Below are 19456 nucleotides of genomic sequence, written 5' to 3'. Positions count from 1 at the left end.
ACCAATTGATAACATTTGGCCCCAATTCATTTCTCATTTGTTTGTGCCTTCCACATACATACAGATAATAAGGATTTTCTTTGACATAACCACAGCTAGTTATCAACTTTGGTAAATTTCACTTTGTTATAATATTTTAATGTGTTAATAACACTTTGTATGGCATTTTTTCTTACAGTACAGGATCTAGTCTAGGATCAGGCATCGTATCCTGACTTTTTAGTCTTCTTCAATTTGGAATATAACTGTCTTTTATGACATTGATCTTTTTGAAGCCCTATTTAAAAAATACAGACTTCTTGTTTTGGGTCAAGGTGTTGCTCAGTTTCTCTATTTTATAGTTACTAGCCTTTCTTCTACTTCCTTATTACTAATAAACAACCTGTGGGGAGAATTATAAATCCATACAAATATCTTACTCCTCATCAAAATCCCCCCCTAGATTTGGCATCTATTCATAATTCTTGCCTGAATCTATCTATGAAATGGTGATTTTCCAACTCTAGCACTTCTTCCATATCTACCACAAGGTCCTCCCTTCTCTCTCACTTATTTTTGCGTTGCTGGGGATAGAACTCAGGGCCTCATGCATGCGAGACAAGCAGCCTACCACTGAGCCTTATCCTCAGCCCTCTCTCATTTATTTATTTGGTACTGGGGATTTAAGCCAGGGGCACTTAACCACATCCCCAGCTCTTTTTTATTTTCTATTTTGAGAGAGGTTCTTGCTAAGTTGCTGAAGTTGGCTTTGAACTTGGGATCTTGCCTCAGCCTCCCAAGTCCCTGGGACTTTCAGGCGTACACCACAATGCCCCACTCTCACTTCTTTATCTACTTAGTATCACTGTGGCACTTAAGGCTTCCTATTTTTCCAATGATTTCTAATTCATTACTGTCCTTAATTATTTGCATGCTCAGGTTACCCAGGTTTGGCCAGTGTGAGCTCCTAGTTATTGTTTATCCATGAGTAAACATTCCTCAAGAGCATCTGTGGTACAGAATAGTCAAGAACTCTGGGTGATCCAATTTCTGGGATAGTTTGTGGGAGTGGTGCTTGGTCAGGCTCCAGGTTTCCCTCTCTTCATTACTTACTGACTCCCCCACAGGAAACAGCAGGGAAGGAAGCTGGGGGCAGCCAGAGGGGTTGTGTGTATAGTATAAAGACAGTGGCAGGATCCTGTGTTAGGCAAGGAGGATGGAGGGGAGGAGGCTGAATGATGATAGTTTCCTGGGTTGGTTTAGGATTGCAGTGACTGCCTTTGTTATCTCTCTCTCCTGCACATCTCTTCAATCTTTATTCAGATGATCTATTTCTGTTTGTGTGGGGAGTGTCCTCAGCTCCTGCTCACTGAGAAATCATCTGTGGCTTGTGAAAAAGGAATGGGCTGAAATAACTTGGTCAAAGAATTTTTTTTTCTATCAGAAGGATTACCAGAGAGATAAGGTCATGAAGAATCATACAAATTTTTGTTCTGCTTTGTTTTCTATAGATGAAACTGTTTATTCCATAGTGGGAATCACAGATGGAATCCAGTATGGCTGTTCTAGAGCAGATGGCCTCATATCAGTTTCATTATGTTTCATTTTATAATCCAGGCCCAAAAGTTGAATTGCAATTAGTTGTTTCTATATGATAGGAAAGTTTTAATCCAACCTGAGAGGAGGTAGTTTTCTTTTTCTCAGATTGTTTTCTTGGGATGATTTTTTTTTTTTTTTTGGTACCAGAGATTGAACCCAGGGGTGCTTAACTACCAAGCCACATCCCCAGCCCTTTTTATTTTTTATTTAGAGACAGGGTCTCACTGAGTTGCTTAAGGCCTCACTAAGTTGCTGAAGCTGGCTTTGAACTTGCTATCCTCTTACCTCTGGCTTCCTGAGTTGCTGGAATTACAGGTGTGTGCCGCCACACCCAGCAGAAGGATGTGATTTCATTACAGTTCTGGCTTGGTTGAGGACTGGCAGGTTAAATCTGTGTTTTAGTCCATTTGTGCTTTATCCATATCTGAGTCTGGGTAACTTATAAAAAACAGAATTTGGGGCTGGGGATTTAGCTCAGTGGCAGAGCTCTTGCCTAGCGGTGCAAGGCCCTGAGTTCAGTTTTGGGCCCTGGGTGTGGGGAAGAATATAATTTTATTTCGCAGAGTTCTGGAGGCTGGCAAGTTCAAGATCAAAGCATCATCAGGTTTGTCTGGTATGGACTGCTGTCTGTCCCCAAGATGATTTCTTGTTGCTGCTTACTTTGGAGGAGAGGAACACTGTGTCCTCATATGGTAGAAGGTGAAAGGGCATTTGGCCAAATGTTGCATGAAACATGTTTTATAAGTCCCTTAATCCCATTCAGGGAGGGAGTAGCCCTCAAGTCTTTAGGCCCTATCTCTTTTTCTTTTCTTTTCTTTTCTTTTTTTTGGTACCAGGGATTGGATCCGGGAGTGCCTAACCACGGAGATAAGTCCCCAGCCCTTTTATTTTGAGACAGGGTCTTCCTAGCTTGCTTAAGGCATTGCTAAATTTCGGAGACTGGCCTTGAAATTTCAATCCTCCTGCTTCAGCCTCCTGAGTCGCTGAGATTATAGGTATGTGCCACTGTGCCTAGCTAAAGGCCCTACCTCTTACTACCATTACCTTAGCCATTAAGTTTCAACACCTCAGTTTTGCAGGGAACATAACCAGAGCAAAATGAAATTAATCTAATTATAAGATAACAAGTCACCTTAAAAGTGTGGGCCCCAAGAAAATGTATTTCCGTAGATTGGGATAATGGAGGAAACATTCATTTATTCAATGCAACAAATATCTATGGAGTGCCTACGGGAGCCACGTGTAGATGCTAACAGCAAAATAAGTGAGTTCCCTGCTCTCCTAGAGCTGACACTCTATTGTAAGAAAGGCAGTCAAACTTTTTTCAATTAAATCCAGAAGGTGACACATGAGAACAAAACAGGTCAATACAATGACAAGAAGTCAGGTGATCTAAACTCTGATCTCATCATTATTAAGAACTATCTACAGCCTTCAGCAACTTACCTCTCTGGCCTTTATTTTCCCCACTCATACAATGAAGACTTGACTTTGTATCTAAACTTGCTTCCTAGTATGGTATTCTTTGACTTGATGGTTCAGGAGCTGTCAGATCAATAAACATGAATGTTTACCATAGAGAAATAGACATGGAAATAATTATGAAATGGTGTGAACAGTGCTGGCATCCTCTGCTTTTCTCAGTCCAATACACTCCCACATGTGGCGTACAGTTAGAAATATGACATTAAAGGGTTTAAGAAGATAATGGGCAAAAACTACCTTATCCACTAATCCTGCTGCTGCTGTATCACTTAATTTTACGCCAGACTATTTTTTTCCCACCAAGATCATAATCTGCACAGTGATTTGGCTATTTACTGCTGTGCAACTTTTAACACTCATCTTTGGACCACTTTTCTATTTTGTAATATTTTGCACATTTTTTGCGGTGTTGGGGATGGAACCCAAGGTCTTCTGCCCACTAGCAAGTGTTCTATCGCTTGCCTACATCCCCAGCCCCCAGGTTTTAAATTGATGCATACATAATTATTTGCAATCATGATTAGAACCCTAACAATTGGAATGGAGTAAGGACGATAAAAAGGGTTGACTGGAGAAGTGGTATGTGAGTAATTTTCTTTGCAAGTGTTTCATTTTCACTACCTTTTCACAAAGTTAATGACGTACCACGCACAGATTTTTTTCAAGCTATTGCCTAAGAAGAGGCCCTTTAGAGAGCTAACGTTAACCAAAAAAAAGGTATAAAATCCCTTCCAAAAGACATGGTCTCACTGTCGTATCGCTTAGAAATCCAGGGGGAAAGCATCAAGTGAGCCATTGTTACCAACAATCACCTGAATGCACCTTCCAGAGACTTAACGGAACCAGATTCTCCAACCTCAGAGAGCCTTCATAACTCCCTTCCCGGAGTCCCCGCCCTCTACTTGTCACCACAGTGCGTCAAAGGCCCGTAGTCGTCATAGGAAGGGTAAAAAAAAAAAAAAAAAAAAAAAAAAAAAAAAAAAAAAAAAAAACATCGCGCGATATTCTGCGGCGAGATTTCGAAGTTAGGGAACAGCCGCGGCGCTTGCGCACTGGCCTCACAACCCCGGGCGGCACGCGGGTAGGTAGGCTAGAGTCCAGAGGAGGGGGAGCAGAACGTGCTGGTGTGTTTTTCCGCTCCTCGCGCAGTGCGTGGGTCTGCGGGTCCGAGGAGGTGCGGAGCACTCGGACTCACTGGACCTCCACAGTGCGCGTGTGAGTGCGGAGGTAATTCTGCTCCACGAGTTGGAGTGCAGCTGGCGTGCGCCCCGGCGTCGGGAAGGGAGCTCGTGCTCCCCTTTTCTTTTTAACGGTAGCCCCCACGCACACACTCCAGTGCCCCTAGAGTTGGTCTTCCTGCCTGAACGCACCCCTTCTCACCCGGCCCCTCCCACCGACCCCTGTTCCTGCGGGCTAGCTTGCTCGCGAACAGTGGTCGGCTGCGTCCCTAGGGTCCCTGCTTGGAGGCGGAGAAGATGGCTGGAGGACGTCTGCTGTTGGGGGGCGACTTCCTGTCGCCGCCGCCGCTGCCCCCCCTCCCGCCGCCGCCACTGCCGCCCCTCCCGCCGCCCCCGCCTGAGCCAGTGCTAGAGCAGTGGCGCTATAGCCACGAAAGTGACTGGCAGTGGGCTCTGCGGCGTAGCTTCATCTGTCGTCACCTGCACAGCTATCCTGGGGCTGCCCTCGACCAGCTCCTCGCGCTCTCCGCTGCCTGGACCAACCACGTTTTCCTGGGCTGCAGGTGAGAAAGGTGTGGAAGGTTGGGTGAGGGACCAGGACGAGTAAGAAATGGGTGATGAGGGGTTGGATTAAGGACGAGGGTGAGAGATTGGTGATGGAGGTTGGGTTAGGGTCAGCGGTGGTGGAGAATCGGTGATGGTGGGATAGGAATGAGGGCGGGATGCGGATGATGATTTGGAGGCTGGAGATTTGGAGGTGCGGGAGGATACCAGAGGCTTAATTATTGGTCTGGGGGGGGTGGGCTACCGTGGTGGCAGGGAATGACCTAACAGGGGTGCAGAGATCAGCAGCCCCTCCAGGACCAGGGATGAAGATAATGTAGGATCTGGAGGAGTATTATTGAGAGGTGGTCGTTGTGGTTGATGATGATGTTGGAGGACGTGGGAAATGTTGAATAGCAGAATCTTGGACCTGCGTAGGGCTGTCCAAGGATGCGGTATCCGCAGAGAATATTCGATGGGGCTGCGGGGGGGAGGGGAGGGGAGGGGACCCTGCGGTTCTAATCCTAGTCACCTCCTGACCACTCTCTTCTTCCATCTCCATTAGATACATCCCCCTCTACTTGCAGTCCCCCACCTGGGTCTTACTGTCTTCTGGGGAGGCGGTATGTATTAGGTCTTTGAGACGCAGCGTCAGCTTTGCTTGTAGATTTGCGCATAATGTGTCTGGACTCAAACAAAGAAATGGATATATCTGCTGTAAAAATGGATTGCCCTCTTTTACTTTAAGTATCATAAGAAGGATTAATGTTCGGCTTCTGGGTGAGGTTTAAGGGCAGTTTGTGTGTCTGTGTATGTTTCCCTCTGCCCAGTACCTGGTGGCTTCTGCACAGGCCTCTTTGATAGCTCTTTGCATTCAATGGAGACTGCAGTATGGTACCAACGCAGTTGTTTTTTTTCTCTTGGAAACGGGCTATTTTGACCTCTGTTCTTCAGAACCCCCAAATTAGCCTTATACTTGACTAATCATTCCTTTGATAGACTGGGAAGCTTCTTTTTTTGACATTCTTGCCTAACAGTCAATATTTTATTAGAAGAGAAATTCTGGAAAACGATCAGAGCAAATTCAGTTCTAGGAATGACTGGAAAACATGCTTGAAAAATAGGATTGTCCAGTCCTACCCTTAATTGTTGAACATGGCAATCAACCATGATACCTTGCTCTTGTCACAGAAATTTATATTTTCCGTCTTCTCAATTTCTACCTCCAGAGATAATGATTATTTCACTGGAGGAACTGGTTACTACTGGGAAACCTTGGTAATTAAGCAAGTAAGATAAACCCAATTGACCTTCACCTTGAACAGTGTTCTTGCAGTTGAAAATGTATCTTTATCATATAATCCTCAATATCACAGAAGACCTGGGGAATCTGAATCTTTTCAAAAATTTAAGTAGGGGAGGAGAATAACCATTCTTCGTGTTAATTATAAAGCTTACCTTCCCACTAGAATGTAAGCTTTTTTGGGGAAAGAGATTTTGCTTTCTTATTCACAGCTTATCTTCAGTGCCTATAAGAATGCCTGCAACATAATACGTGTTCAATAATTGTGTGGGGAGTGAATGGATGTATACAGCTTTTAATTTACAACACATTTTAAATATTTCATTTAACAACAACCTTGGGGGTTAGGTGTTGTCTCATTTTTACAGCTAAATTGATGGAGGCCAAGAAGTTAAATGACTTCTCTAAGATCCCACAATTGGGGATATTCTGTTGTCGAGGATGATACTCTTTCCACTGAGAAACAGCTGTCATATTTGGGAAGGATGTACCAGAGATGAAACCAAGTAACTGACATAAGCCATATCGCTTATCTCAGGATTTCATTCCAAGAAACAGCAGCCTTATACATAACCTGGGCATTAACAAACCAAACCAGTGGTTCTTGGCATTAAAAGCTCAAACATCCAGGATGTTTTGTGTGTGCACCTATGTATAGTATGTATAAAGTCATGTTAATGTTGTAGTTAAGTCAGTTCAGTCATTAGAAGAATTGCCATAGCATTATCAAATAGCTTAACTGAAAAGTAATATTTGCATTATATCTGATAACTTTAGATAATAGATGAAAGGGCCAATAGATAATCTTGGAAACTGGGGACCCAGTGCAATAGACAGACTTTTTATTAGCTCTTTTCTCCATGTGAGTAAAATCTCTATACTAGTACTTGATGTTGATGTTGGCAGAGCTCTTATTTTCTGGGTTAGAATACTCTTCTGTCAAGTGAACTGACTGCAGAACACATAGCGAAATAACCTTTCCTAAGCCTAAGTTGTTAATTTGTTATTCAAGGTTCGTGATATGATGTCTAGAATACATGATGAAGAGTAGCAAAATAGGAACTCTTTGCCCTTTTTCTCCTTTGGTAGCACTGTTGGTTTCGTTTGATTTGGGATTGAAATGGTTCTAGTTTAAGGATATCTTTGAAAAATCCTTTATTATAAGAACAAGAGAAGAGAAAATCAGATGTGCAGGGAGGCAGACCATATTTCATTCCTTTTGGCGATAGTGGCAGTTTCCATGGAATAAGTTTGTATATTAATTGTGCTTCTCACTTTTAAGAGTATATCAAAATCACCTGTTAATCTTGTTAAACCTCAGGTTGCTAGGGCCCATCCCAGGGTTTCTGATTCAGTAGAGCTGAGGAGGTTACCCGAGAATTTACATTTCTACCAAGGTGATGCTGATGTTGCTGATCCAGGGCCCCAGAAACACTGAGAACTGCTGCTTTGTAAGATAACATAAAGCAGATATGCTTTCCAGTCTGCACTTAATCATTTTTCTCTTATTCTCCAGGCAACCAGGAAGCTCAAATAGCTGAAATTATTTCTCTTTTGTTGTTTGTCTGTTTCATGAAAGTAAACAACACAGAAAAGGGACTTTAAAAAAATCAATCTCAAAATGTTGTCAAAGGTATCTGGTTGAGATTGTAGGTGCCCTTCCCTTTCTTCTCTATCTTAAGTTATCAGATAATGCAAACATTACTTTTCAGTTAAGCTAATTGATAATCTTATGGCAGTTCTTCTATTGACTGAACTGATGTAAGTGCAAAGTAACAGATGACTTTATACCTACTACATCAAGATATTTTTTCTTCAATTTCTAAGATAATGTTTTGTGGCTAATAAAACATTAGTACAGTCTTCTAATCAACTACATATATGACCCTTAATTGTTCATATAAATGCCTATGGATCTGTGCGATTTTAATTTATAAATTGTAGAGTGTTTGTTTATTTCACAGTGCTAGAGATCCAGTCCATGGCCTTGTGTATTCTAGGCAAGTGCTCTTCCACTGAGTTACACTCTCAGCCTTACATATGTATATTTAATAGGGCAGCATGTTTGGTTACCTGGAACATTTAGTTTTTCAGTCTCTCCTGATCAATAGGACTAGAAGCAGATTCCTGGCCTCTTCATCTTTGATATGAGACATTAATTCATAAATAAATATGTCTTAGAATGAAACCAAATGTGCTCCCTTGATTCTTTTTTTTACTTCCTCATTGATATGGAATGAGACTGGTATGTGGAAGGTAGCTATCAACTGGATTTACGTTATGAAACTAACTTTGAACATAGTAGGTAGAGTACAGGAATCACTGGCTAATGAAGTGGGAATGGGAGCACTTGAAATATTTATCAGTCATCTGATTGTATGTTATTAACATAATATTAGGAGTCTTATAGTTTAGAATAAATAATTTTATACTTGTGAAACCCTAATCTTTGCTTAATTTTCAGGTCTCATCTTTTTGGTTTAGACTAAGTACAGCAGTTTAATATATTTGTTAAATATTTTACAAGCATCCGTTACTGAATATTTGTTAAATTACAGGTGCCACTGTGTAAATTATAATGGTTTATGTTCTTCATGAAGACAGGTGTTTCTGTCCACTATAAATCATCTTTTTGTATCCTGAATTCCCAAACCTTGGTATATTAAAACTTCCTTTGAGAACCATAAAACCTGTTGAGGTTCTTTGGTTTTCTTTTTAAGTACTTAAAACCAAATGGGTGATCTAACAGATGTAAATACATAGTATGCATGAACATTAAAATTACTACATTAAAATTTTCTTAATGACACTTTACATCATATCTCAAAATGTAGAATACCCTATAGCCTTTAAAACTCATGTGGTAGTGGGGCGGGGGTGTAGCTCAGTGGTAGAGTACTTACCTAGCATGCCCAAGTCCTTGAGTACAATCCCCAATACTGCCAAAACAAAAAAAATTTACATGGTAGTGATATGGAGAAACAGCTTATGATATAGTAGATTAAGAACAAAAATCCCCACCAGATTGCAAATCAAAATAGATGATGATCAGTTAGTGATTGGGAAGGGTATGGAAAATACAGAAAAACAGACAAACAAAAAAATAAGCCCCAAAATGTTATCAAAAGTATTAGTAGTTGAAATTGTAGGTGCTTTTCTTGGAGGATTTTCTAAAATTTTTGGAATAAAGATGTAACTTCTAATATGCTGTGAAAAAACACTGGAAGACTGGGTAATGGAAGCTTTATTGTCTTGGCTTATTTCAGATTTGAAGAGCTTCTTTATCTTTGGGATAACTATTCTCAGGATAATTTTAGAAATAGAGATGAAATCCTGATGGTCATTTTATTAGAGATTCTAGGTTAATATTTGCATTGTTCTTTGAATAGTCAGGTGTTAGATACTGTATGATCTTTTCATTCTTGTTCAAGATAGCCAGGCTTATTTGGTGTCATCATTTACTAGTAAAGGACAGAATCTGACTGTTGGCAGCCTACATGAAGTCTTATTTTTATAGCCTATGAGAAATGTTGAATTTTGTGACAATTTTAATGAATAGGGAACAATAAATAGGTAGAATAATTACCAGTGCTGGAAGAAGCTTGAGAGAAAAGTGTGAATAGAGTAAGCCCCAATGCATTGCTCATGTGCACTGTATGACCAGGATACCATTTTCAGTTATACAACATACTTGGATTCAAGTTCTAATTGAAGGCCTGGAGAATTTTAACTGGAATTCAAGGTGAGTGGCTTGGATGTACTACCAGATTTGGTAGCAATGTGAGACTACCAGTTTTAAGAGTTGTAGTCTTCCTCTCATTTTCATAGTCTTATTTCATTGCATACCTTGGAAACTGGACCCCCACATCTGAATGGGAATGATATATGTAGAATGTATGGTGTTTTAGACTATATTTTCTTATGTTCAGATAAGAGAAAATAAAAACAAAATTGCTGTTAATATTTAAATACTGATGTTAGCAGTAGCAGTTACCAGTAGGAAGTGCAGGTTATTACTCAGCTCATTTCTAGTAACCTGTCTACAAAGTCCACTATGTCTTGACTTCTACTTTGTGAGGAAAGACATGTAATGGGTGTGGAACCTATTGTGCTGAAAATGGAAAATGTTATCCTTCTTCAAAAACACCACCTCTCTTGGGTTGGGGGTGTGGCTCAGTGGTAGAGCACATGCCTAGAATGCTCGAGGCTCTGGGTTTGATCCCTAGCACCAACAAACAGAAAAATCTCTACCTCTCAACGAATGTTATTGCTTCCTAAGCACAAGGCCCTGGGTTCAATCCCCAGCACCAAAAAAAAAAAAAAAAAGAAGAATTTAGGGCTGGGGAGATAGCTCAGTCGGTAGAGTGCTTGCCTTGTAAGCACAAGGCCCTGAGTTCGATCCCCAGCACCAAAAAACAAAAAAAACAAAACGAATGTTACCTGCCCATCTAAAGCTATGATAGTTATTCATTTTCAGAACTTTCTTCCCAAATGCTGCCAGGATTCTCTTTTTTAGTACCCATGATAACAAAAATTTCACTTGAGCCCATGGGTTTGTTTCTCTGCCGTAAAGTGTTATTGTCAGAAAACCAAGCTACTTCATAAGGAGCTGTTTTTAAAATTTAAAAACATTATTTAAAGTTTTTTATTAAGGTAAATTTCAAATACACACAAAAGTAGAAAAGACTTTAATGAATCCCCGTGTACCCTTTAGTGAGCAATGATGAACAGCCTTGTCATTCATTCTACCCTTCTTATTTCATCTGTTAACCCCCAGTTTTTTATGGATGATACTCTGAAGTATATCTCAAAAGTTCTGATGTCATTTTACCTGTAAATACTTCAGTATGTATCTGAATCAGATAAGCTTTTTAAATATAGAATCAAAATACCATTATTCATACTCACCAAAATTAATAGTAATTTAAAATCATCCAATGCCTAGTTTGTATTCAGTCCATTTATCTCAGATGTCTTCTACAGTTCAATTCATGATCCAAATAAGGACTGCCAATGTATTTGATTGATCTGTTTTCTTAACCTATGATCATTTTGCCCCTCACTTTATTTTCATACTATTTACTCGAGGAAATTGGGTTGTTATGTAGTGTTCCCTCATTCCGGATTTGGTTGGTTATATTCTTGTGATGGTGTTAAGTGTGTTCCTGGGAGTTAGGGACCTGATTAAGTTCAGGTTCAATTATTTGTAGGGCAAAAGTACTTCATAAATAGTGCTAGGAGCCAGGTATAATGTCACATGCCTGTAATTCCAGCTATTTGGGTGGCTGAGGCAGGAGGACATCAAGTTGGAGACCAACCCGGACAACTTAGTGAGACCCTGTCTCCAAATAAAATTTTAAAAAGGGCTGGGGGTATAGTTAGGTATAGAGGGCCTCTGTATTCAATCCCTAGTACCCCCCGCACACACACAGGAGTGTATGTCCCACTGTATCATATCAGGGAACATATGTTTGATTGTCCCACAGTGATATTAAGATGACTTTTTCAACTTTTCAACATTATGGAATTTCCAAATTTCTAATTGACACAGTTTTTATTGACATAATTGTAGATTCATGTGCAGATATAAGGATATGCCTAGTACTTTAAAAAAATTATTCTCATTAGTTATACATGCCAGTAGAATGCATTTTGACACATCATATATAAATGGAGTATAACTTCTCATTCTTCTGGTTGTACATGATGTAGAATCACACTGGCTGTGTAATGCCCAGTACTCTTTACCCAGTTTCCCACAGTGGTAACGTTTTGCAAAATTGTTGTGTAATATCACAACTAGGATAATTACATTGTCATAATCAATGGATCATACTCATATTCCCTGAGATTTATTAGTATATGTGTGTATTTAGTTCTATTCAATTTATCATGTGTAAGTTTTAGGTGTGTTTTGTTGCTGTTGTTTTTGTCGTGCTTGGGATGGAACCCAGGACCTCGTGCATACTGGGCAAGTGCTCTACCACGGAACTACACCCCCAACCCATGTGTAGGCTTTTGTACCACCTCTACAGTCAAGATACTGCATGTTCCCAGTACCACAAGGATCTCTGGAGTTGTCCTGTTATAACCACATCCATCTCCCTATCCATATACCTTGTTGCATGTATCACATATTTTTTTTGTTGCTGAGTAGTGTTCCATGGTGTGTCTGTATCAGAGTTTTAATCATTTAGCTGTTGAAGGATGTTTGGGTTGATCACAGTTACACCTGTTACAAATAAAGCTATTATGAACATTCATGGACACATTCTGTGTGAGTGTATATTTTCATTTCTATGAAATAAATGTCCAACAGTGCAACAGTGCAATTGCTGGGTGGTGTGGTGATCGATGTTTAATTTTATATGAAACCTCCAAATTATTTTCCAGAGTGACTATCCATTTTATATTTATACCAGCTGTGTCTGAGGGATCCAGTTTCTCTGCATCTTTGCCAGCATTTGGTGTTGTCACTGTTTTACTTTGACCATTCCAGTTGGTTTATGATGGTTTTAAATCACATGTCCCCGGTGGCTAATGATGTTCAACATTGTTTCATATGTTTATTTGTAATCTGTCTGTACTCTTTGGTTGAGATGTTCTGTTAATGTCTTTTGTTCATTTCAAAATTTCTTTTTGTTTCTGTCAAACTTTGAGGAAACCAGATTGTTTTCAAGTGGGCTTACAAATATTTTCTCCCAGTCTGTAGTTTGTCTTTTTACAGGATCTGTCAGAAAGAGCAAAAGTTTTAAGTTCTTTTGAGATCCATTTTACCACTATTTCCTTTTTATAAATCATGATTTTAGAGGAGTTCTAAGAACTGCTTGCTTAGCCATAGATCCTAAAGATTTTTCTCCTATGTTTTTTATAAAAGTTTTAAGTTTCACATATAAGTGCATAATGCATTTTAAGTTAATTTTGCATAAGATGTGAAGGTTAGGTTGGGGTTTATTTTGTTTTGTTTTTGCCTACAGATACCTACTTGTTCCAGCACCCTATGTGGCTTAGTCTAGCCTTCTTCCATTAAATTGTTTGGTACCTTTGTCAATCATTACTTTTAGAATGTTTGTATGGGTCTTTTTCTGGGTTCTCTCCCATCAACTTTTTATCAATAGATTTAATAGCTATTGATGGTCATTTATTATTTTATTATGACTTGTGAAATGGTAGTAGTTGTCATTCCCTTCATTTATTAGCTGGAATACTTCTATAAAAGAGATTCTCCTCAGCTCTTTGGTTGTTTTGAGATATAATTTGTATAGGAAAATACAGGAAAAATGCTTGCTTTCTTCCTTTAATATTTACTTGTTTGCAGAATAATGACTTGATTCCCTCCATCCTCAAAAGGTGACCAATAATGGGTTTGTAAGTATTATGAACTTAGTAGATTTCCAATCTATCTGATATATTTTAATTCATTGCAGTTATTATTCTTTTTTTCCCCTTGTACTGGGGATTGAACCCAAGGGTACTTTACCACTGAGTTACATCCCCAGCCCTTCTTATTTTTATTTTGAGACAGGGTCTCACTAAGTTGCTGAGGGTCTTGCTAAGTTGCTGAGGCTGGCCTCGAACTTGTGATCCTCCTGCCTCAGCCTCCTGAATCGCTGGGATTACAGGTGTGCCCCACCGCGCCCGATCAGTTGTTATTCTTATGATACTCAAGTTGGCTCACGTTACCAGCAGGAATCTATTCATTTTGGCTTCTGAGTCCATTTGACACAACTCTCTGTGGTCTCTGACAGCTTCCTTGTTTTTAAGTGCAAGAAGGTCTCCTAGGCTCATCTTAGATATTTCCTGCTCCAGACTTGGAAACAGCCATTTCTCTAAGAATCCTGATTTTTTCCATGAGAAATAACAGTGACCACAATCTGGGTGTTAGTCACCCAACATCTCTTAACACTGTTAGTACATCTATAAATATATAAATATAATTACTTACATATAATACATTTAAGAATGGAAAGTAAATCATGAGTTTATACTCATGATTTAACTCATTTAATCATGAGTTTATACTCATGATTTCCAATTCACATTACAGATAAAATCTTGGCTAAACTTTCTCAATTTAATATTTATATGTCTTTTGCTGAAAAATTTTGATTCCTAAAAGTAACATAGTTACTCATTTGATAGGTAAATATTTTAGAGCTGATTCTCTGGTTTTATAACCAAGATACCTTGTCGGTAAAGTTTTGTGGGAGTAACAATAAGACTGACTCATTTACAAGTTTTAAATAAACTACATTCATGTAACAGTGAATTTCACCTTTATGTATATCTATAAAGTACCAATTTTTAAAACAACAAATAAACAGAAGGAAGGCCAGTAGAGGAAAGGGCACAGGGGAAGCAAAGAGGAGCGGGAAAGAGGAAGTACTGGGGACTGAAATGGAACAGATTATATTCTATTCTATATATGATTATATCAGATTATATCCCACTATTATGTATAATTATATTCCACTAATAAAAATCTTTTTTAAAAATTTAGAAATTACATCCTTACCTGTTTTAACTGTAGGGTATATTAACTTAAATAGGTACAGCCCTCGCTTGATGGAAAAAATTCTTCAAATGGCCGAAGGTATTGATATCGGAGAGATGCCTTCATATGATCTGATGCTGTCCAAACCTTCCAAAGGTCAAAAACGCCACCTCTCAACATATGATGGTGAGTATACTGTTTCCGGAAGGTGGAATTTGAAGAAACACACTGGCTTCTTTTTTTAATGACGTGAGTGTGGTATCTGGTTTTAAATAACGCTGATAATTACATTCAGGTAAAATATTTTCAACTTGGTATGTACAGTTTTTTAGTATGCTAAAGACAACTGAAAACTAAGCATATTCTAGTTACGCTACAATGCTATCCTTGAAGTCTATGCCATGGAACCTCCCTCCAAATAGAACAACCTTATACTGTGATCATTTGAGCATCTGAGTAACTGAATCCTCTTGGATGGGTCCAGGATGGGCACCTCTTTCTACCTCTTTTCTACTGAGGAAGCACTAGGTCTGGTTGTGACCTCAACACAGTTCTTCCATAGCTTTCAGTTTCGTGTCCCCAGTAAATCATTAGTTTCTAGCTGTTGCTTGCTCTAGGAATAAAATATAGCAAACATGGTTGAACAGAACAGGTCAGAACTAAAGGTTCATTTGTTTTTTTGTTTTTGTACTGGGGATTGAACCCAGAGGGGCTTTACCACTGAGCCACAGCCCCAGCCCTTCTTATTTTTTTATTTTGAGACAGGGTCTCACTAAGTTGCTTAGCACAATCCTCCTGATTCAGCCTCCTGAGCCACTGGGATTATAGGCATGCACCACCGCACTCAGCAGAACTAAAGTTTTGACATTGAAACCTTGGAATTTTTTGATAACTTTTTTTCTCTGATTTTGGTCACAACTATGTAAAGCACCATCACAGTCACTCACCTCTGATACAGAAGAGAAAGGTTTTGTAAATGCCTCTGGTCATCATCTCTGTTGCATTGGAGCTATCTATTCCATTTGCCGTCCCTCAGTGAGCTTTTTGACACAGGTGGTAAGAGTTTGTACCAGAACACCCTTTCAGGACCCTCCACCTTTTAATAGAGGTAAAAAGTACATCTCACCTATGCTTTAGCTCATTTGATACAGAATCATCTACCAGTCATGCCTCATGGTGACCTGCATACTTGACTCAATGTATATTTCCTATCAAGAGTCCTCCCTTACACGTGGAAGGACAGGGAGCCTTCCTTCTTGTGGTGGAATCTTACATTGATAGAAGTCCCTTCACCCAAATGACTTGACTTGAAGTTTTTGTGATGGGACGAATCTGGTACCAACAGTTCAGCTTGCACCTAATATGGTTGGTACTATTTTCCTGCTTGGTTCTTTTGAAATATTCCCATTTTAATGAATTGTAAATTTCACTCATTCTATAGGTCAAAATCCTACTAAAAAGCAAGCCGGTTCCAAATTCCATGCGAGACCTCGTTTTGAGCCTGTCCATTTTGTAGCTAGTAGTTCAAAAGATGAAAGACAGGAAGATCCTTATGGCCCTCAAACAAAAGAGGCAAATGAGCAAACACGTTTTGCCAGCATGCCAAGAAACATCTACCAAGATTATACTCAAGACTCTTTCAGTGTACAAGATGGGAATTCTCAGTATTGCGATTCATCAGGATTTATTTTCACAAAAGACCAGCCTGTAACAACCAACATGTATTTTGACAGTGGGAACCCTGCCCCAAGCAGCACATCACAGCAGGCAAACTCTCAGTCAGCTCCCGAGCCTTCACCTTCACCTTCACAGACATACCCTGAGTCAGTGGTAGCTGAGAAGCAGTATTTTATTGAAAAATTAACAGCAACTATCTGGAAGAACCTTTCTAATCCAGAGATGACTTCTGGATCAGATAAAATTAATTATACATACATGTTAACACGTTGTATTCAAGCATGTAAGACAAATCCTGAGTATATATATGCTCCTTTAAAAGAAATCCCTCCTGCTGATATCCCCAAAAATAAAAAACTTCTAACAGATGGTTACGCTTGTGAAGTTAGATGCCAAAATATCTACCTAACCACAGGTTATGCTGGCAGCAAGAATGGGTCCAGGGATCGAGCTACTGAGCTAGCGGTAAAACTCTTGCAGAAGCGTATTGAGGTTAGAGTTGTCCGGCGGAAATTCAAGCACACAATTGGAGAGGACCTTGTGGTGTGTCAGATTGGCATGCTTTCCTATGAATTTCCTCCAGCTCTGAAACCACCGGAAGACCTGGTGGTGCTAGGTAAAGATGCTTCTGGGCAGACCATTTTAATTCTTCTGCCAAACACTGGACCAATTTTGTCATTACGGAAAATGCAAACGATGCCATTGGCATCCTTAACAATTCTGCCTCTTTCAACAAAATGTCAGTTGAGTACAAATATGAGATGATGCCAAATCGCACCTGGCGTTGTCGAGTGTTTTTGCAAGACCACTGTTTAGCTGAAGGTTATGGAACCAAGAAAACAAGTAAGCATGCAGCTGCTGATGAGGCTCTAAAAATTCTTCAGAAAACACAGCCCACTTACCCATCTGTCAAAAGTTCTCAGTGCCATTCGGGCTCTTCACCCAGAGGATCTGGAAAGAAGAAAGATATAAAGGATCTTGTGGTTTATGAGAATTCTTCAAATCCTGTGTGCACCTTGAATGACACGGCGCAGTTTAACCGAATGACAGTCGAGTACGTCTATGAAAGGATGACAGGCCTCCGCTGGAAATGCAAGGTGATCCTCGAGAGTGAAGTTATTGCAGAAGCTGTTGGGGTGAAGAAAACTGTCAAATACGAAGCTGCTGGTGAAGCTGTGAAAACCCTCAAAAAGACCCAGCCAACCGTCATCAACAACTTGAAGAAAGGAACTGTCGAAGACGTGATTTCAAGAAATGAAATTCAGGGCCGCTCGGCAGAAGAGGCTTACAAACAACAAATCAAAGAAGATAACATAGGAAATCAGCTGCTGAGAAAGATGGGCTGGACGGGTGGTGGTTTAGGTAAATCTGGTGAGGGCATCCGGGAGCCTATTTCAGTCAAAGAGCAGCATAAGCGGGAAGGGCTTGGTCTTGATGTAGAGAGGGTCAATAAAATTGCCAAGAGAGATATCGAACAGATCATCAGAAACTACGCCCGCTCGGAGAGCCACACGGACTTGACTTTCTCTACGGAGCTGACTAATGATGAACGGAAGCAAATACATCAGATTGCTCAGAAGTACGGCCTGAAGAGTAAGTCTCATGGGGTGGGCCATGATAGGTACCTGGTGGTAGGTAGAAAAAGACGGAAGGAAGACCTACTAGACCAGCTCAAACAGGAAGGCCAAGTGGGGCATTATGAGCTTGTTATGCCTCAGGCAAATTGAGATCTTACTCATTTTGTAAATGCCAAATGAGGCTGATTTATCAATTAAAAGAAATGCTACTTGTTCTCCTTGCAGAGTATATTCATTCTTAACACGTTTCATCTCGTTCATTTCATATAGTGCTTTATTAGATATTGGAATCTGAAGAATTCTGTCCACTTGCAGTAGCTTACTCCAGCTGATGATATTGTGCAGTTACTGTTTGTGTCTTTGATATTGCTGTGTCCCTCCGATTTTAGTAGCTTATACAAGCAAGTACACATATCCAAATGGAATTTCACCCTAAGAAAGAAATTCACATTTTAAAGGGCATAGCACAGCAATCTGCAACAATATGTAAAGTCGATATTGACTCCAGTAAAACTACAGTTTTAATTCCAGACATACTGGAAATGTCAGATCATTTTGTATTATCTATTTTCATCTTTGTGTGAAGCCAGTTATAGAATGTTTAATAGTAAATTGTGCTGTATGTGTAAATGTACTTATCAACTAAATGATGTAAAACTTTCTTAAAGTAATTTTAGTGTTCATTTATTTATAACTTCTATCATGTGATTTCCAAAATATTGGAAGTGATTTACTGTATCTTGTGATATATGGGTTTTAACAAATTCTAGTCTTCATGCTGAGAGAGCACTACTTGAGAGAGCAGTTGAAAAGGTTCAAAAACTTTGATCCAGTCTGAAGAAAGGAAGCTTGAACTGTTTGTTCTTGGTGCCTTGCAGAGAGACTCACAGCAACCCTCCATTGTAGCTTTCACACGGTTTGGATGTACCACACATCCAGAGCAGCCACAGCTGTGGTAGAACTTGGTAAACGACTGAAGATACATTGGTGCTTTGATGAAAAGGTCAGTTGGCTGGTCCCTCTCTCAAAAAGCTTATTAAGCCCCCAAAGCCAACTTTGTAACATATTTAAAACTGCTATTTTCGCTTATTTCTGGAATGTAAAAAAAAGAAAATGTATAAAAAGAATTAGTGTATGCTTCCTGAATAAAAAGGAGCCAAAGTTGGTCAAAGTGGTGGTGCACTTATTTCTGGGCAGCAGCCTAATACGACACTTTGGGTCTTTGGAGAAGGGAAGTGGTGTTTGCACAAAATATTTCAACCCCAGAGCACTTATGGATGAATGTAATGATTTAGCAGATGGGAACTGATAGGAATCGGTCACTCATCACATTCCTATGTACTGACATGCTAGCTTCATCCAGATTATAAGCTGTTCACTTTTGTGTGTGTGTGTGTGTGTGTGTGTGTGGTGCTGGGGATTGAACCCAGGTCCTTGTGCTTGCAAGGCAAGCACTCTACCAACTGAGCTACATCCCCAGCCCCAGCTGTTCACTTTTTATGAGATTTTTGTTTTTGCATCTCAGATACATCGAGTATAACCTCACCTATAACAACACAGATGAATATTGATAGTTAAACACCTCCAGTTAAATGATGTTGAGGATGATTAGGTTGTTTAC

At 39.7% G+C, this 19456-nt stretch overlaps 1 protein-coding gene across 1 annotated transcript; it reads left to right on the top strand.

The window, feature by feature from the left end:
* Positions 1-4135: 4135 nt before the first annotated feature.
* Nkrf (NFKB repressing factor) lies at positions 4136-18996 on the top strand. Its single transcript, XM_047536416.1, is given in 5 exon segments — positions 4136-4290; positions 4515-4804; positions 14637-14767; positions 16023-16895; positions 16898-18996. Coding segments are annotated over 4 exon segments (2358 nt in total). The 5' UTR covers positions 4136-4290; positions 4515-4538; the 3' UTR covers positions 17986-18996.
* Positions 18997-19456: the final 460 nt, after the last annotated feature.

The sequence above is a fragment of the Sciurus carolinensis genome, chromosome X (genome assembly GCF_902686445.1).
Source record: "Sciurus carolinensis chromosome X, mSciCar1.2, whole genome shotgun sequence".
Taxonomy (NCBI): domain Eukaryota; kingdom Metazoa; phylum Chordata; class Mammalia; order Rodentia; family Sciuridae; genus Sciurus; species Sciurus carolinensis.
The sequence above is the reverse complement of the archived record's forward strand: the minus strand, read 5'-3'. Positions and strand labels throughout refer to the sequence as shown.